This window comes from Entelurus aequoreus, linkage group LG06 (genome assembly GCF_033978785.1).
Source record: "Entelurus aequoreus isolate RoL-2023_Sb linkage group LG06, RoL_Eaeq_v1.1, whole genome shotgun sequence".
Lineage (NCBI taxonomy): Eukaryota > Metazoa > Chordata > Actinopteri > Syngnathiformes > Syngnathidae > Entelurus > Entelurus aequoreus.
Genome location: NC_084736.1, coordinates 44,447,286 through 44,468,591, shown reverse-complemented (window position 1 = coordinate 44,468,591; position 21,306 = coordinate 44,447,286). Strand labels below are relative to the sequence as shown.

General features: G+C 41.4%; 1 protein-coding gene across 6 annotated transcripts in view; it reads right to left on the bottom strand.

The window, feature by feature from the left end:
* The window catches only part of LOC133652239 (granzyme A-like), a 79,016-nt gene that overhangs the window by 19,012 nt on the left and 38,698 nt on the right, over positions 1 to 21,306 (bottom strand). For 2 of the 6 annotated variants that reach the window (XM_062050757.1, XM_062050758.1), the window contains 4 exons: positions 4,761 to 4,986; positions 4,559 to 4,684; positions 4,356 to 4,479; positions 1,383 to 1,836 (listed from right to left, as the gene is read on the bottom strand). In XM_062050757.1, the coding sequence (XP_061906741.1) occupies positions 1,739 to 1,836; positions 4,356 to 4,479; positions 4,559 to 4,684; positions 4,761 to 4,986 (574 nt within the window). In that variant the 3' untranslated portion in view covers positions 1,383 to 1,738. Of the gene's footprint in view, positions 1 to 1,382; positions 1,837 to 4,355; positions 4,480 to 4,558; positions 4,685 to 4,760; positions 4,987 to 21,306 lie in introns of those variants that run through there. The other 4 variants (XR_009826550.1, XR_009826551.1, XM_062050761.1 and 1 more) reach the window with 3 other exon arrangements.

The window sequence follows — 21,306 nt, the reverse complement described above, 5'->3', positions numbered from 1 at the left end:
TTACTGATTTAGTTATTAGTTTAAGGATTTCTTTAATTATTTCATGAACCGTGTGTCAGTCAGCGCACAGAATCATAAAATAATTAAACGAACCATGAAATAGGTATGTACAATGTGAAATAATTATATAAAACATGAAATATTTAACTAATATGTGTGATTGTGAGTGTGTGTGTCTATCTGTGTTGGCCCTGCGATGAGGTGGCGACTCGTCCAGGGTGTACTCTGCCTTAATTCTGCCCGAATGCAGCTGGGATAGACTGCAGCACACCTCGCGACCCCGAACGGAACAAGCGGTAAAAATTGGATGGATGGATGGATGGATGACATAAGGAAATCAATATTTAACTAAATAATTAAGTACCTGATTGAATATTGAAATAATTACCTAATTGCATAAATACTGAATAGACTTTTACATGAATAAATTAATGTAATAAAAAAATATTTGAATTTCAATTAATAAAATTATTTAAATCATGAAATAATCAATTGAATCATAAGCAAAAATTATGAAATTATGACATCGATAATTATTTAAAAACGTCATTGAAATAATTAATTGAATCGTAAAATAATCAAAACCATGAAATAATTAAATCAATAATTCAATGATTAGATTAAATATTAAAATAACTATTTAAAAAAATAGTTCACATTAAATCAACTGACATGTTTAATAACACATCTATATATTTAATTTGAATCATAATTAAACATTCATATAAATGAAATTATGAAACAATTAAATTATAAAATACATTATTTCATCATTTAATCATGACATCAATAATAAATTAAATGATTAAACACTTCATTAAATATTGGAATAATTAATTGAATCGTGAAATAATCAAATCATGAAATAATGAAATCAATAATATATTAATGTGATTAGATAATTAAATGTCAAAATAATTAAATGTACTTTTACATTAAATCAATTGACATTAACACATCTATATATCTATTACCAATTATAGGTCATTAATAATGAAATAATGAAATCAATAATATATTAATGTGATTAGATAATTCAATGTCAAAATAATTAAATGTACTTTTACATTAAATCAATTGACATTAACACATCTCTATATCTATTTCCAATTATAGGTAATTAATCATAAATTATTAAATTAATTAAATCAGAACATATTTAAATACTTAAACACTTCATTAAATAATGAAATAATTATTTGAATCTTGAAATAATGACAAAATTAAATCAAACATTAGTAACAATTACATAATTTAAATATTAAAATAAATGGGTTTTTTACATAAAATAAATTAATAACACATTTATGTTTTCAATTCGAAACATAATTAATAAATGACACAGTTAAGTCATTATGTAAATATGTATTTATTCAGTTATTTTTGTCCCATTTGACCCTCTATAAGGGTGTGTGGGCCCTAAGTGATTAATTGGAACCCTTCTTTTTCCAGGGTACAACATCAATGATTTAAATATAAAATACAAGTTGGGTGCAGAAGTTGAAATTTATTTGGGATGTTTAAAGAGTCAAAATGAAATATACAGACAATACAGACAAAAAAATTAACATAAGAACAAGATATTTAAGTATGGCACCATTTTTATTGTATTTTTTTGCCACCCTTAGATGAAAAGAAAGTGCTTTGCAAGTTCAGATGATGCAGATAGTTGAGTAAAAGCAACAGGAAGTGTGTGTTAGTGAGACGTTCTCACAAAGTGGAGACCACACGGTGGAAATCAGACGTCCCAGACGTAAATGCATTGGTCCGCTCCGACAGTAAACAGCTGGCGAGCATCAGGGTTTGAGGCCACGTGCAAGATACGGTTTGAATGACCTGGCAAAATTACATTAGATATTTGACATTTCATGCACAACACGTGCTAGATGATAGCAGTTCAAGGTGATCTACGGGTATCTTTGACACAACACAAAAATGCGACCTTATCACAAATGTTTGCTGCAGCCTTGGTGATGCCTAGCAAGTTGGCCCCCAAAAAGGAAGAAAATATCTTAATGATGAGGTCATCTGCAGCTGTTAAGCAGGCACAATGTTGTATTTGTGTTGTAGAATATTGTTTGAGAAATGACCAAATTTCAATGGTCAAATCAACATAAGAACCCAACATTTATTAAACGTCGTCAAATAGCATGTTGTTTCAATGTTGTATTTGTGTTGTAGAATATCGGTTGGGAAATGACCAAATTTCAATGGTCAAATCAACGTCAGAACCCAACATTGATTAAATGCTGTCAAAAAGCATGTTGTTCAACGTTGTATTTGTGTTGTAGAATATTGGTCGGGAAATGACCAGAATTGAATTCAATGGTCAAATCAACGTTACAACCTGACATTGAATACACGTGGTAAAAAAGCATGTTGTTTCAATGTTGTATTTGAGTTGTAGAATATTGGTTGGGAAATGACCAAATTTCAACGGTCAAATCACCGTCACAACCTGACATTGATTAAACGTCGTCAAAAAGCATCTTGTTTCAACGTTGTATTTATGTTGTATAATATTGGTCGGGAAATTACCAAAATTCAATGGTCAAATCAACGTCAGAACCCAACATTGATTAAACGTGATCAAAAAAGCATGTTGTTTCAACGTTGTATTTGTGTTGTAGAATATCGTTTGGGAAATAACCAAAATTCAATGGTCAAATCAACGTCACAACCTGACATTGAATAAACGTGGTAAAAAAGCATGTTGTTTCAATGTTGCATTTGTGTTGTAGAATTTTGGTTGGGAAATGACCAAATTTCAATGGTCAAATCAACGTCAGAACCCAACATTGATTAAACGTTGTCAAAAAATCATGTTGTTTCAACGTTGTATTTGTGTTGTAGAATATTGGTTGGGAAATGACCAAATTTCAATGGCTAAATTAACGTCAGAACCTGACATTGAATAAACGTAGTCAAAAAGCATGTTGTTTCAACGTCAGGTTTGAGTTGCTCAACGTTAGGACCTAATTCAACAAGTTCTCAACGTTGTTTCAATGTCTTGTGCCTGCTGGGTTGGTTGTGGTTTGATATGAGGAGGATTACTGGCAAGCTGGAAATAACATCAGTCAAATCTTGTCGTTTTACAAGAATGAAGAAGAGAAAAATACAAACATTTCCCCAAAAATGTTAATTAATTTTTGCAGGGGGGAAATGTAAATTTAACAGGTAAATAAATAATGTTTTGAGTATAAAGTTGCTAAACATGATAATTTAGGAGAGAATCAAGTCACAGTATTAGGTAAGAATAAAGTTATCATATTGCAACATTTTTTTCCCCACGTTTTAAATGAATAAAGTTACAATTTGAAATTAAAGTTAGTATTTAACAAGAGTCAAAGTTAATGTGTAAAAATAATAATTTTACAAGACAAAAGTTATATGACAAAAATTCAAAAGTTATAAAAATGTGAAAACAGATTTTTTCTCACAATAAAGTCTGAATATTACGAAAGAAAAGGGAATTTTAAACACGATACAACTTTTTTTACAACTTTTTTTTACTTGCGTAACGATAATAAAAATAACTACAGTGTTTATTTGTTTGTTGTTCCATCCATCCATTTTCTACCGCTTGTCCCGCTCGGAATCGCGGGGGTTGCTGGAGCCTATCTCAGCTGCATTCGGGCGGAAGGCGGGGTACACCCTGGACAAGTGGCCCCCTCATTGCAGGGCCAACACAGATAGACAGACACCATTCACACACTAGGGACCATATAGTGTTTTTGTTTGTTGTTGTTTAATATTTTTAATCACTGTTATTGATGTTATTGATATTATTAGTATTATTGATACTAATGTTATTATTCATTTGTTTGTCCTTTTTGTGTTGTATTTATATTGTCTCTTCAATTGTTCTGTGAATTGCTATTCGCAGTGTTCTATACATTATTCTTTTATTCGACCGACTAATATTTTGTGTGATTTTTGTAAACACAATTTTTAAAATATTTTTACAAATCCAAACAACATACATCTAATTTTAAGAGACTAAAAGTGCACAAAAAAAAGTAAATTTTACAATAATAAAACTAAAATAATTGTTTTAATTATTTTTATTTGAAATTATTTTTGGGGGATTTTTAAGGGCGGTATTTCAGAAATACTATATCCCTTTGGGGAGAAAGCATGCAAGTTTACTTTGGAGAATCAAACATCCATCCATCCACCCATTTTCTACCGCTTGTCCCGTTCGGGGTCGCGGGGGGTGCTGGAGCCAATCTCAGCTGCATTCGGGCGTAAGGCGGGGTATACCCTGGACAAGTCGCCACCTCATCACAGGGCCAACACAGATAGACAGACAACATTCACCCTCACATTCAACCAAATATGTGTAATTTTTTTACCAGCTAGGTGGCGTCTTGGCTTAAGTGAAGATAAGTCCCACTCCCAGCAGATGGCACTGTGATGGGGGCGCCCATGCCCCATGAACAGGCGTCTGGTGGCCTCCGACCAGCGAAGACAGCAGATCTGAAGTCGGAGTCACAACACAAAAAGTCTGTGGGGTATTCTCTCAGAGCGCTCAGTGCTTGTGTCAACTTTAGAGCACCTGGGAGTTGCTGTCTGCAGAAGTCACACAAGTCGCTGACTCCGTGTCCCAAATCCGAAGCTTTCCGTCTTTCCATCCTCCACCTGTGGCGATCATCTTTCTCTGCCATGGACACCATCCCATTGCCTGAGAATGAACGCATTATTTTACGACATTACGCACATTCACTCTTCCTGTACGCTGTTTTGATGGGCGCCGTCACCTTGACAGCGCTTGGTTGCTGCATTGTGGCGACTGGCTGATGTGACCCTGCGAGGCCCATGATGTCATCCCAAACGTGCAGGAGGCCATCAGGGGACCCACTTGCCAGCCATTCGTCACCCGGTGACCACCCAAGGCTGCACACGCCTCCCTGCTGGACGACAGCGCCCACTGGAGGAGCTGGAGCCCGGGGGTCATGATGATGGATGTTTCCCAGGGCCGAGCCACTGCCAAAGCATAAAAACACAAATAATTTCATCAACCCATTAAATCCAATCACAGCTTTACAATACTTTACAAAGCAACTGAGTAGACATACAAATTCAATACTAAAAAAAAAGTAAAACCCCAAAAAAACATTTCAAATAACATTATCAATAGTAGTTATTTAATGCTATTAATCCAAAAATGTATCCTTAAAAAATATATTTTTAATATATGTATTTATATATATGTATTTTTTATATATATATATATATATATATATATATATATATATATATATATACATATATATACCGTAATTTCTGGACTATAAGCCGCACCTGACTATAAGCCGCACCAGCTAAATTTAGGGGAAAATACAGATTGCTCCATATATAAGCCGCACCCGACTATAAGCCGCAGGGTTTTGATGTGTAATTAGCGTAGTATATAGGGGTTCCTGCTACCACGGAGGGGATTGTCGGGACAGAGATGACTGTTTGGGAACGCAAAGCGTCCCATTTATTAACTATAAATCTTTCAATCATTCAATCAAACTTTCACATCTTTGACATGGCGAACAGCATTCGTGCAGAGTACAAATAATACAACGCTGCAAAGTAATACAAAGTGCTCGCCTGTACGTTATCAAAATAACCAGCCTACCGGTATATGAAAAGTCAGTCTTTAATCATTGTGTCATCGTCTTCCTCCTGCGTACTAAAACCACCCAAATCCTCTTCGTTGGTGTCGGAGAAGAACAGGCCGTAAATAAGCCGCACCCTTGTATAAGCCGCAGGGACCAGAACGAGGGGAAAAAGTAGCGGCTTATAGTCCGGAAATTACGGTACATATACATATATATATATATATATATATATATATATATATATATATATATATATATATATATATATATATATACATACATACATACATACCCAGTCCATGTATATATATATATCAGTGACGTGCGGTGAGGTTCATGGCTGGTGAGGCACTGACTTCATCACAGTCAGATTTACAAACATATGAACCCTAAAGAGTATCTTATTCACCATTTGATTGGCAGCAGTTGACGGGTTATGTTTAAAAGCTCATACCAGCATTCTTCCCTGCTTGGCACTCAGCATCAAGGGTTGGAATTGGGGGTTAAATCACCAAAAATGATTCCCGGGCGCGGCGCCGCTGCTGCCCACTGCTCCCCTCACCTCCCAGGGGGTGAGCAAGGGGATGGGTCAAATGCAGTGGACAAATTTCACCACACCTAGTGTGTGTGACAATCATTGGTACTTTAACTTAACTTTAACTTTACACATACAAACTGTAGCACACAAAAAAGCACATTTAATTAAAAAAAACTTTATTATGGTCTTACCTTTACTTATAAATGAAGTCCATGCGCAGCTCCTTTTGAACAAAAGCATCGATAACTTGTTTATAGAAGTCTTCCTTATCTTTCTTCAGTTTTAAAAGTCTCTCTGTCTCGATGGAGATGATCCTTTAATTATTACGTCCTGCTGCGATTGAAAGTCCAGTTTAGAAAACTGTTTTATTTTAGATATGTAATCCTCCATGTTAATAGTCCAGGCAAGAGGAAAAAATAAACGATCGCTGCTAACGGTTGCTGCTTGTTGTCACTTCTTCTGCAGCCGAGTAGTCGCAAGAATGATCTCTGGGATCACTAGCGCCCTCTATCACCAGGAGGCGGGATTACTGCGAGCCTCACACAGTGCGTCTTTTGCAGCCGTTTTATGATTGCTCAGCCCAAGAAATACGTTACACACATACTGTACAGTTGTTGACAAAATACACTGTACATTATATACCTCAGCTAACTAAACTATGGAAATGTATAATATAATTCATATAGCAAAACGGTCTCACTGCACAGCAGGCCAGCAGTTAGCCGAGTCATTGCGCAATCCATGGTGAGGCTCAACTCAGTGACGTGCCTCAACTGGCTGGTGACTCACCGCAAGTCTCTTCTCAGTATTTGAACGGCAAATGTGAAAATTCAGCGATTTTGAATAAAAAGAATCTAAAACTGGTGAAGTTAAATGGAAAATAACTTTATAGTATAATCACTGGATACATATAACAATTACATTTTTTTTAATTTTTTTTTTCCATGATGGCACGTGAGGCCCCGCCTCACCTGCCTCCCCTGACTGCACGTCACTGATATATATATATATATATATATATATATATATATATATATATATATATATATATATATATATATATATATATATATATATATATATATATATATATATATATATACATATATATGTATATATATATATACATATACATACACTATATTGCCAAAAGTATTTGGTCACCTGCCTTTACTCACATATGAACTTGAAGTGCCATCCCATGGAATTGTCCAAAATGTTTTGGTATCCTGGAGCATTTAAAGTTCCTTTCATTGGAACTAAAGGCCTACTGAAATGAAATTACTTATTTAAACGGGGATAGCAGATCCATTCTATGTGTCATACTTGATCATTTTGCGATATTGCCATATTTTTGCTGAAAGGATTTAGTAGAGAACATCGACGATAAAGTTTGCAACTTTTGGTCGCTGATAAAAAAAAAGCCTTGCCTGTACCGGAAGTAGCGTGACGTCGCAGGTTGAAGGGCTCCTCACATTTCCCCATTGTTTACACCAGCAGCGAGAGCGATTCGGACCAAGAAAGCGACGATTACCCCATTAATTTGAGCGAGGATGAAAGATTCGTGGATGAGGAACGTGAGAGTGAGGACTAGAGTGCAGTGCAGGACGTATCTTTTTTCGCTCTGACCGTAACTTAGGTACAAGGACTCATTGGATTCCACACTTTCTCCTTTTTCTATTGTGGATCACGGATTTGTATTTTAAACCACCTCGGATACTATATCCTCTTGAAAATGAGAGTCGAGAACGCGAAATGGACATTCACAGTGACTTTTATCTCCACGACAATACATCGGCGAAGCACTTTAGCTACGGAGCTAACGTGATAGCATCGTGCTTAAATGCAGATAGAAACAAAAGAAATAAGCCCCTGACTGGAAGGATAGACAGAAGATCAACAATACTACCAAACTCTGGACCTGTAACCACACGGTTAATGCTCTACCGCCTGGCGAAGCCTAGCAATGCTTTTGCTAACGACGCCATTGAAGCTAACTTAGCTACGGGACCTCGATAGAGCTATACTAAAAACATTAGCTCTCCACCTACGCCAGCTCTCATCCGCTCATCAACACCCGTGCTTACCTGCGTTCCAGCGATCGATGGCTCGACGAAGGACTTCACCCGATCATCGATGTGGTCGGCGGCTAGCGTCGGATAGCGCGTCTGCTATCCAACTCAAAGTCCTCCTGGTTGTGTTGCTGCAGCCAGCCGCTAATACACCGATCCCACCTACAGCTTTCTTCTTTGCAGTCTCCATTGTTCATTAAACAAATTGCAAAAGATTCACCAACACAGATGTCCAGAATACTGTGGAATTTTGCGATGAAAACAGAGCTGTTTGTATTGTGATACAATGGTGTACCAATACTTCCGCTTCAACCATTGACGTCACGCGCAAACATCATCATACCTAGACGTTTTCAACCGGAAGTTTCCCGGGAAATTTAAAATTGCACTTTATAAGTTAACCTGGCCGTATTGGCATGTGTTGCAATGTTAAGATTTCATCATTGATATATAAACCAGTGGTTCTCAAACTTTTTTTGTCATCCCCCACTTTGGACAAGGGGGAGTTTTCAAGCCCCACCTGCCCCCATCGCCCCAACAGAACGCTAATGCCAAGCTTAACATTTTCAAATTTATCGAACATCAAGTAACATCAAGTTTTATACATTCAAACTCAATAACATAAAATAAAATCAAGTTCAATAATAAATAAAATAACTGTGCAGCTGTGGTATAACTTGCATCAAGTTCAATATCAAATAAAATAACTTGCATCAATTCAATAATAAATAAAACAAAAGTGTTATAACTTGCATCAAGTTCAATAATAAATCAAAAAAAGTGTTATAACTTGCATCAAGTTCAATAATAAATCAAAAAAAGTGTTATAACTTGCATCAAGTTCAATAATAAATCAAATAAAAGTGTTATAACTTGCATCAAGTTCAATAATAAATCAAATAACTTGCATCAAGTTCAATAATAAATAAAACAAAAGTGTTATAACTTGCATCAAGTTATAAATATAAATGATAAATGGGTTATACTTGTATAGTGCTTTTCTACCTTCAAGGTACTCAAAGCGCTTTGACAGTATTTCCACATTTACCCATTCACACACACATTCACACACTGATGGCGGGAGCTGCCATGCAAGGCGCTAACCAGCAGCCATCAGAGGCAAAGGGTGAAGTGTCTTGCCCAAGGACACAACGGACGTGACTAGGAAGGTAGAAGGTGGGAATTGAACCCCAGTAACCAGCAACACTCCGATTGCTGGCACAGCCACTCTACCAACTTCGCCACGCCGTCCAAGTTCAATAATAAATAAAACAAAAGTGTTATAACTTGCATCAAGTTCAATAATAAATCAAAAAAAGTGTTATAACTTGCATCAAGTTCAATAATAAATAAAAAAAGTGTTATAACTTGCATCAAGTTCAATAATAAATCAAATAAAAGTGTTATAACTTGCATCAAGTTCAATAATAAATCAAATAACTTGCATCAAGTTCAATAATAAATGAAAATGAAAGTGCCACTTTGCAATCTTTGCCAAAAAAAGGAGGACAGGGCAAGTGAACATGAGTTTTACAGTACTCCAGCATTAATGGCTGCAATGAGCCTGTTTTGCACTGCACAGCTTTTCAAATCGGGGTTGCAGGCTTGACACTGCCACTGTTAAAACCTCATTGAGTTTGGGTCTGAGCTGCCTTGACGCGAGTGTTGTGTCCAATGCGCATTTGGCACAACCCTCTTTATTAGAGCCTGCAGCCCGTTTCTTTACTTTGCCATGCGCGCCATCAGAGCAAAAGCCCACACAGTTTTCCCATTTAAGGTCGTGTTCTTTGAGGAAACTGTCCATTATCTTGAACAGCTCATCAGCAGTGGCTCTATTTTTTATGTATTTGCAAAACAGCAAATCCTCGCACAGTGACTCGCCATTCACAAAGCTTCCGCTTAGCCCCGCCCCCATTAGTTACTGTTGCTGTCTGTCAAACTTTCGCTCCTACCTAGAAATGTAAAGCATACAGGAAAAATAAGTAATTTACATTTATCTATATAGTGGATTTCACAGACAGAATCACAAAGTGATTTCCAGTGTGTATAGAAAATGAAAGCATAGTAAAAAAAAAATCAAAGAATATAATAATAAAAAAATAAAAAAAATCAAAGTGAAATTTCCTCCCGTTCCTCGCGCCCCACCTGTCATGTCTCTATTCCCCACCAGTGGGGCGCGCCCCACACTTTGAGAAACGCTGATATAAACTATCAGACTGCGTGGTCAGTAGTAGTGGGTTTCAGTAGGCCTTTAAGGGGCCAAGCCCTACTCCTGAAAAACAACCTCACACCATAATTCTTCCTCCACCAAATTTCACACTCGGCACAATGCAGTCCGAAATGTAGCGTTCCCACCTACAGCTTTCTTCTTTGCAGTCTCCATTGTTCATTAAACAAATTGCAAAAGATTCACCAACACAGATGTCCAGAATACTGTGGAATTTTGCGATAAAAACAGAGCTGTTTGTATTGTGATACAATGGTGTACCAATACTTCCGCTTCAACCATTGACGTCACGCGCAAACATCATCATACCTAGACGTTTTCAACCGGAAGTTTCCCGGGAAATTTTAAATTGCACTTTATAAGTTAACCTGGCCGTATTGGCATGTGTTGCAATGTTAAGATTTCATCATTGATATATAAACTATCAGACTGCGTGGTCAGTAGTAGTGGGTTTCAGTAGGCCTTTAAGGGGCCAAGCCCTACTCCTGAAAAACAACCCCACACCATAATTCTTCCTCCACCAAATTTCACACTCGGCACAATGCAGTCCGAAATGTAGCGTTCTCCTGGCAACCTCCAAACCCAGACTTGTCCATCAGATTGCCAGATGGAAAAGCGTGATTCATCACTCCAGAGAAGGCGTCTCCACTGCTCTAGAGTCCAGTGGTGATGTGCTTTACACCACTGCATCCCACGCTTTGCATTGGACTTGGTAATGTATGTCTTAGATGCAGCTGCTTGGCCATGGAAACCCATTCCATGAAAAACTCCGCGTACTGTAAGTGGGCTAATTGGAAGGTCACATGAAGTTTGGAGCTCTGTAGCAACTGACTGTGCAGAAAGTCTTTGCACTATGCGCTTTAGCATCCGCTGACCTCTCTCTGTCAGTTTACGTGACCTACCGCTTGGTGGCTGAGTTGCTGTTGTTCCCAAACTCTTCCCTTTTCTTATAATAAAGTTGACTTTGGAATATTTAGGAGCGAGGAAATCTCACGACTGGCTTTGTTGCACAGGTGGCATCCTATGACAGTTCCACGCTGGAAATCACTGAGCTCCTGAGAGCGGCCCATTCTTTCACAAATGTTTGTAGAAACAGACTACATTCCTAAGTGCTTGATTTTATTCATATATATATATATATATATATATATATATATATATATATATATATATATATATATATATATATATATATATATATATATATATATATATATATATATATATACACATATATACAGTATATGTATATATACATATGTAGGTATATATACATTTATACATACACTATATTGCCAAAAGTATTTGGCCACCCATCCAAATGATCAGAATCAGGTGTCCTAATCACTTGGCCCGGTGAATAAAATCAAACACTTTCTACAAACATTTGTGAAAGCATGGGCCGCTCTCAGGAGCTCGGTGATTTCCAGTGTGGAACTGTCATAGGATGCCACCTCTGCAACAAATCCAGTCGTGAGCTTTCCTAGCTCCTAAATATTCCAAAGTCAACTGTCGGCTTTATTATAAGAAAATCAAAGAGTTTGGGAACAACAGCAACTCAGCCACCAAGTGGTAGGCCACGTAAACTGACAGAGAGGGATCAGCGGATGCTGAAGCACATAGTGCAAAGAGGTGGCCCACTTTCTGCACAGTCAGTTGCTGCAGAGCTCCAAACATCATTTGACTTTCCAATTAGTCCACGTACAGTACGCAGAGAGCTTCATGGAATGGGTTTCCATGGCCGAGCAGCTGCATCTAAGCCATACATCACTAAGTCCAATGCAAAGCGTGGGATGCAGTGGTGTAAAGCACGTCACCACTGGACTCTAGAGCAGTGGAGACACCTTCTCTGGAGTGACGAATCACGCTTTTCCATCTGGAAATATGATGGACGAGTCTGGGTTTGGAGGTTGCCAGGAGAACGGTAGATTTCGGACTGCATTGTGCCGAGTGTGAAATTTGGTGGAGGAGGAATTATGCTGTGGGGTTGTTTTTCAGGAGTTGGGCTTGGCCCCTTAGTTCCAGTAAAAGGAACTTTGAATGCTCCAAGATACCAAAACATATTGGACAATTCCATGCTCCCAACCTTGTGGTCACAGTTTCTCTTCCAACATGACTGTGCACCAGTGCACAAAGCAAGGTCCATAAAGACATGGATGACAGAGTCTGGTGTGGGTGAACTTGACTGGCCTGCACAGAGTCCTGACCTGAACCCGATAGAACACCTTTGGGATGAATTAGAACAAAGAGAGAGTAAATAATTCCTATAAACACACTCCGCAACCTTGTGGACAGCCTTCCCAGAAGAGTTGAAGCTGTCATAGCTGCAAAAGGTGGACCCACATCATATTGAACCCTATGAGTTAGGAATGGGGTGGCACTTCAAGTTCATATGTACGCCAAGGCAGGTGGCCAAATACTTTTGGCAATATAATGTATATATGGGGCAGCACGGTGGAAACAGGGGTTAGTGCATGTGCCTCACAATATGAAAGTCCTGGGTTCGATCCCCGATATATGTATATATACATACATGTGTGTATATACATATATACTGTATGTATATTGTGGAGGGAAGTGAGTCAGCGCGTCTGCAGGAGCAAAGGTCAACGCCTCCGGCAATGGTGTCGAGGGCGGGGCACCATCAGCTGGGGGCGGGGCATGTGCGGGAAGGAGAAACACAGCTGGCAGGTGATTGGATGACACAGGTGGTACGTGTTAGTCTAATCATCTGTTGTCTTTAACAGTGAGCGACCGGCGGAGGGAAGCGAGATGAGACTGGAGAAAAGTGACACGCAAGAAGTGTATGAAAAGCTGCATGAGGAAAATAAGAACTCTGGTAAAACGACACGCCTTGCTCTGTGACGTGATATCCGTGGAACGGGTAGGGATCGACGTCCACATTTGGCGCCCAACAAAAAGACAAAACTGTAATGTCGTCACCGAGCCCGATAGAGGCGCTTGGACATCTCCTGGCGGAGGTATCGACCACAAACCACGGGCAGATGGCAGCGATGCAAGACCAAATGGCGCAGCAGTCAACCGCAAACCACCGGCAGATGGAAGCCATGCAAGACCAAATAGCTCAGCAGAGCCAGATTCTGCGTGCGATGACAGAAAGGACCGCAGCGGAGACACCCGCAGCAACAAAGCCGACGTTAACGACGGTGGGGATGCACAGAATGGCTGAGATGGAAGATGCACAAACTTTTTTGTACATGTTCGAAGCGACTGCAAAGTCATGTGCATGGCCGGAGGAGGAGTGGGCGGTGTGGTTGTTACCGCTACTAGCAGGAGAAGAGCAGCGAGCGGCGCTCAGCCTGCCACCAGTGTCCCGAGTGAGCTACCGGGACGGGAGGAGGGCGATACTGGACAGGACGGGAGGATCCAAGGAGGACCACAGACGCTGGTTCCGGGCCATGCGACTCGGCCAGGAGGAGCGGCCGTTCGCCCTGGGCCAGCAGCTGAGAGACGCCGCGATGAGATGGCTGCAACCCGGACAAGTCGAGGAGGTGATTGAGCGGATCATCCTCGAGCAATTCCTGGACGCAATCCCGGCGCGGACGTCAGCTTGGATCCGCTACCATCGGCCCCAGGACGTAGCAGCAGCAGTGGCCTTGGCGGAGGACCACCTGGCCGTCCACCGGGAAAAAGGGAAAGAGGAGAAGACCACGGGAGGAGCGGAGCGGCCATCTTCGGCGCTGCGCAGGATGCGTGCGCTGCCGGCCGAGGGAGCCCAGCCGGGGCCACAGCAACGACACAACAATATTCTGCTTTCTCCTCCGCAGGGCCAGGTTACTGTGGACACTGTGTTTCCCCCGCAAAGGGCGCCTCGAATGCCTGGGCAGGTGTGCTGGAGGTGTGGACAGCCCGGACACCTGCAGCGGGAGTGTCCAATGATGGATGTGGGGGGATCGATCCGGGCTGGCGACCCTCCGGCACCCTCCCCCCGTCCAGGAGAGACATACTATGTACCGGTAAGGATACAAGGGAGTATACGTCGGGCGATGGTGGACTCGGGCTGCGAACAGTCCATGATTCACCAAAACCTGATTCGACCCGGGGCATTGGAAAAGGTCACCCGGGTGCGGGTTAGATGTGTGCATGGGGACATTCACGAGTATCCCATGGTGCCGGTGGAAATTTTTTTCGAAGGGGAAAATCATAATGTGAAGGTGGCTGTAAGTTTGCGCCTAATACACCCCGTAATCTTGGGAACTAATTGGCCAGGGTTTAACAAGTTAATAAAGCAGTGTATGGGGGTGTGTTCACGACTGGTAGGGAAAAGGGATGACCGTGCTGTTCTTAGCGGCAACGCAAGGCTATCCGACGCTGCCGGGGGGAGGGGGAAGGAGAGTTGGAGGGAACTTCGCAAGAGGTTTCCCCGGTTCCCCAATGGCGCCCCATGGAAGATTTTCCACTCGAGCAGTCTCGAGATGACACTTTGCGCGCGACCTGGGACCAAGTGATTTCAATTGATGGGCAGCGGGTTCGCCCGGGGATAGCGCGGGGTTTCCCACACTTTGCATTAATTAGGGACAGACTTTACAGAGTGAGTCGTGACACTCAGACAGGGGAAGAAGTCACCCAATTGTTGGTACCAAAAAGCCGTCGGGAAATGATTTTCCCGGCGGCACATTTCAACCCGATGGCCGGTCCCATGGGATATGATAAAACACTCAACCGGGTAATGGGCCGTTTCTATTGGCCGGGCATCTGGGCAGACATGCGCTTGCCCGGACTGTCAACTAGTCAACCCAGCGGCCACCCCTAGGGCACCTTTGCGGCCATTACCACTCATAGAGGTCCCATTTGGGCGTATTGGGATGGACCTCGTCGGCCCATTTCACCCGAGCACCCAGGGATATCGCTTTGCGCTAGTCCTGGTGGATTACGCAACGCGCTATCCCGAAGCAGTACCGCTGCGCTCCATCTCTGCAAAGAGTGTCGCGCAGGCGCTGTTTCAAGTTATCTCCCGAGTCGGAATCCCGAAAGAGATTCTGACTGACCAGGGCACGTCCTTTATGTCACGCACATTAAAGGAGCTGTACGGGTTATTGGGGATCAAATGTATTCGGACCAGCGTATACCACCCACAGACTGACGGGCTGGTAGAGCGGCTGAATAGAACCTTGAAATCCATGATCCGGAAGTTCGTACACGAGGACAAACCAAATTGGCATAAATGGTTGGATCCCCTGTTATTTACAGTGCGGGAGGTTCCTCAGGCCTCCACAGGGTTTTCCCCATTTGAACTGTTGTTTGGCAGGAAGCCGCGCGGGGTGCTTGACCTAGTTAAAGAAAGCTGGGAGGAAGGTCCAAGTCCCAGTAAAAACGAAATTCAATACGTCATGGACTTGAGAGCAAAACTCCACACATTGGGGCACTTGTCACGTGAGAATTTGCTCCAAGCCCAAAAACGTCAACAGCACCTGTATAACAAGGGGACGCAACTCAGACAATTTTCACCGGGAGAGAAAGTACTTGTATTACTCCCAACATCCAGCTCTAAATTACTCGCCAAGTGGCAAGGACCCTTTGCGGTCACACGAAGAGTAGGTGACGTGGATTATGAGGTCAGGCGGTCTGACCGGGGCGGGGCAACCCAAATATACCACCTCAACCTACTAAAAGGGTGGAGGGAAGCGGAGCCTGTCTCCATGGTGACGGCGATAGTGGAGGGCGAGGAGCTGGGGCCGGAGGTTCCCCCCTCCCCCGGCCCTTCCCTCTCCGCTGTGATAATCATCTGACGCCGTCACAGAAAGCAGATGTGGCCAATTTACAGTAACATTTTGCTGACGTGTTCTCCCCCTGCCAGGCCGCACGAGCCTCACCCAGCATCACATAGAGACCAGCCCAGGAGTGACGGTGAGGTTTCGGCCCTATAGGCTACCCGAACACAAGCGCAAAGTAGTTCGGAAGGAATTAAAAGCCATGCTGGAATTGGGGGTAATAGAAGAGTCACACAGTGCATGGTGCAGCCCCATAGTTCTGGTAGGGAAGAAAGATGGGTCTGTGCGATTCTGTGTGGACTACCGCAAGGTAAATGAGGTGTCACGTTTTGACGCCTACCCGATGCCCCGGGTCGACGAGCTCCTGGACCGGTTGGGCCCTGCTCGTTTTTTCACGACACTGGATTTAACTAAGGGCTACTGGCAGGTTCCCTTGTCTCCAGAGTCTAAGGAAAAAACGCCATTCTCCACTCCGGAAGGATTATACCAATTCGTGACCCTTCCGTTCGGCTTGTTCGGTGCGCCCGCCACATTTCAGAGACTCATGGACCGGGTGCTGCGGCCCCACGTGGCATATGCTGCCGCCTATCTGGATGATGTAATCATCCAGGGTAACAACTGGGCATGTGCAGAGGGTGGGGGCGGTACTCGAGTCCCTGAGGCGGGCGGGGCTCACCGCCAACCCGGCGAAGTGCGCGGTTGGCCGGAGGGAGGTACAGTATCTGGGGTACCACTTGGGGGAAGGTCAGGTGCGGCCTCAGATACACAAAACCGCGGCAGTTGCGGCCTGCCCGACCCCGAAGACGAAAAAGGAGGTGAGGCAGTTTTTAGGGCTGGTGGGCTACTACCGGAGGTTCATCCCCCGGTTCGCGGACCTGACCAGCCCACTAACTGACCTCACCCGAAAGGGTGCTCCAGATCTGGACGATGTCCCGGCCTAAGTCTGGCGGTGGAGGTATGTGGAGGGAAGTGAGTCAGCGCGTCTGCAGGAGCAAAGGTCAATGCCTCCGACAATGGTGTCGAGGGCGGGGCACCATCAGCTGGGGGCGGGGCATGTGCGGGAAGGAAAAACACAGCTGGCAGGTGATTGGATGACACAGGTGGTACGTGTTAGTCTAATCATCTGTTGTCTTTAACAGTGAGCGACCGGCGGAGGGAAGCGAGATGAGACTGGAGAAAAGTGACACGCAAGAAGTGTATGAAAAGCTGCATGAGGAAAATAAGAACTCTGGTAAAACGACACGCCTGGCTCTGTGACGTGATATCCGTGGAACGGGTAGGTATCGACTTCCACATATATATATACACATATATACAGTACATAAACACATATATATACCTATATAAAGTACATATATATATATATATACTGTATATCAGCGGTTCTCGAACTTTTTTCACCAAGTATAACCTCAGAAAAACGCTGCTCTCCAGATACCACCATAACGACCAATACTAAAATAAAGTAGCGTAGTAGGCCTAAATATTCAATAAAAACAAGGCATAAATTGTATTTAACAAGTATATTTCATATTTTTGGCCACTGTTACACTACACATAGTTTGAACGGTAACACTGTGTTTCAATATAGGAAAATAAAACACTGTACTTTAATCAAGCGATTCTTTGGCGTACCACTAGATGGAACCTGCTTAACACTAGTGGTGAATAGGTATCGGGATTCAGAAGTGAATCGATTTTTTTAGCATCCTTAGCATTACAGTTTTAAAATGAAATGATCATAAATCCTTGATTGATAATCACACTTTGATAAACTCGGCTATTGGTGATAGTACTCATTTACTGGAGACGCAAGCTAGCGTGCTAACGGCTGGTTAGCTATCTTAAAAGCTAACATGTATACAAGAAAGCTTAACATTATTTCCCATTAAGAAACGACATACCCCAATCTAAACTTTAAAAGTACAAATTATTGATAAACCGTGGAGTCTCCTGATTAGGGATGATATTCGTTAAGAAATTATCGATGTTGATGCCATTATCGAATCCTCTTATCGAACCGATTCCTTATCGAATCTCTTATTGAATCCAAATAGGTTGTTGTGTGTGTACCTTGTGTGTGCACTGAGTTCCAAAAGCTGTAGATGTTATGTGACTGGGCCGGCACGCTGTTTATATGGAGGAAAAGCGGATGTGACTGAGGACAGCATGCGGACGTTAAAGGGTGAAGGTTTCAGGTGAGAGAGGACGCTAAAGGCACGCCCCGAGTGAGCATATAGTGCTGCTATGTGCGTTGTAAATAAAAAATTGCCGACAAACACATCACCAACATGGACGAGGTGCCGCTCACTTTCAACATCTCGGTGAAGCACACTGTGGAGAAGAAGGGGACCAGCACGGTAGCGAATCGATACGCAAAACGGGGGCAAGAGAAGTCGGCTTTTACTTTTTCCGAGGAGCCCCACGGCAACGAGACTGACTTTGAAAATGACGAGAGGGAATCTGGCGTGTTTGATGGAGAACTTGCCCAGCTGTTCATTTCGGACACAGAAGATGAGGACTTTGATGGATTTGTGGATGAGGATTGATCAAAAAATAATGTGAGTATGTACATTGATAAATACTTCAATAAAGTACAACCGAACTCAGCTTTGCTCCTGCTGTCTTTTGAAAACAGAGTCCATGCATGCTAGCGTATGTTTTAAGCTAGCGTATGTTTTAAGCTAGCGTATATTTAACCATGCCTGCGCCCAAAAATACGCTGCGCCGTATGTATGCGTTAAATACAGAAATTGCACCAGTAACTGAAGCGGCGCCTTTTAATACGGTGCGCCATATGGTCGCGAAATTACGGTATAGTGGCTTCGGGAACCGGTTCTCAAAAAGGGATTCCAATCCATGGAGTCGGTTCTTTTCTTATCGAAGCATCGGGAGAACCGGTTTTTCGAACATCAGCCCTAGTCCTGATGGTTAGTTTTACCATTTTATATTAAAATTTTCGTGAAACCGTGATTGATAACCGCCCTTTAATAAACATAGCGCTAGCTCGCTAGCTAGCTTTTTAAGCACAATACCGTGATAGTAATGATAACTGTGATCATTTTTGTCACAATAACGGTGAAATATTCAAATTTCCCATCGTTACAGTCCTACAACAGTTCTACAATGTCACAGTTACTATCAAATGACTTCTCGCAGTTACCACAATAATATTTCCGGGAAAGGCTTTGTTGCTATTTTACCTGCTGAGAAGCTGCTGTTTCCAGGAAAGCGCTCGGACAACGGACAAGTGCGAGGGCAGAGTCCTCACCTTCTGCCTTTGTTCAACGTCCCACAACTAAGGTGTCAGAGAGGAAGACAATGCTGATTCATCCACCATGACGCGTCCAACGGCAACCCCCGGCGCGTACCTGAACCTCCCCTCGCCTGGTGCCAATAGAGAGAACACGGCCATCTTGGCTCCAACACAAACACGAGACGGTCTGGCGGCGGTCTCGGCCCGGTTCGGTAAGCGGGTCTAAGCGTCCTAGCAGACAGCGGGTTTCTGAATTCCAAATGTGAACGGAAGAGTCCAGTGCTAAGGCGACGAGGCCATTACAGCTGCAGTCAAGATTTGTGTCTGCAAGGGAAGAAACAGGAAGTGACGGGAGGCATGTAGTGGGCTAACAAGGTAGGTAGCTGTCAGTCTGTTTACTGTCGGCCTGGTAGGTACATGTAAGTATGGTATTGACGAGGGGGTGTCCTGATCATATATTGGTAACTCTATCGGTCCGATATCAGCAAAGTATCAGATGATATCGGCTTGCAGTTATTTGATATGAAAATTATTATGAAACCTTTTTAAAACAAGTTCAGGTTACAAAAACTCCTCCTGGCTGCTGATGTTTAATGTATTCGCATCAAAAACGTCACAGGTTAATGTTTGAAAATGTAGTCTTAAAAAAATAAATACAATGATTCAAGAAAACACATTTTTTAATCTATTCTTGAAAATTATGAATCAGTTTAGAATCAATAAATATACATTTTTTTTCAGCACTTTTAATGAAAAGCCTATTCATTTTATTATGTTTTTTTAATACCTGTTTTATGGTTTAATGCCCCTTTTTACATTAACTTAAAACATAAAAACTGGAAAATGGAAAAATACAAAATGTTTTCAAGATGGCGGTTTGCTAAAACACATAATCCCGATATCTTGGAAGTATAGAATTACATTTAAAGTAGGGGTGTTCCCATATTGATACCGTGTAGCATAAAAAAAAACAAGTACTGGATGATATCGGCCTGCATCAAAAATCTCCTACATTAGCTCTGATACAAGCAGTCCTGCAAGCGTGTTTACTTGTACTAAGCTGGGCAGCCAGGTAACATCTAGATGTCCTCCAATAAGCACATTAGATTGCTCTTTTCTTCTATTTTAGTCATTTACAAATGGTAAACATTTGCGATTATTTATATATATATATATATATATATATATATATATATATATATATATATATATATATATATATATATATATATATATATATATATATATATATATATATATATATATAGATATACAGTTTATATATATATTTTGTTTTCATATATATATATGTATGTGTGTGTCTATATATGTGTGCATATATATACAGTATATATGTGTATATATATGTATATATACAGTATATATCCATCCATCCATTTTCTACCGCTTATTCCCTTTGGGGTCGCGGGGGGCGCTGGAGCCTATCTCAGCTACAATCGGGCGGAAGGCGGGGTACACCCTGGACAAGTCGCCATATGTGTGTATATATACATATATATGTGTGTATATATATATATATATATATATATATATATATATATATATATATATATATATATATATGTGTGTGTGTATATATATATATATATATGTGTGTGTGTGTGTATGTATATATACCTGTATATATATATATATATATATATATATATATATATATATATATATATATATATATATATATATATATATATATATATTTATATATGTGTGTATATATATATGTGTTTATATAAATGTATATATATTAGGGGTGTGGGGAAAAATGAATTCGAATCCGAATCGCGATTCTCACGTTGTGCGATTCAGAATCGATTCTCATTTTTAAAAAATCGATTTTATTTATTTATT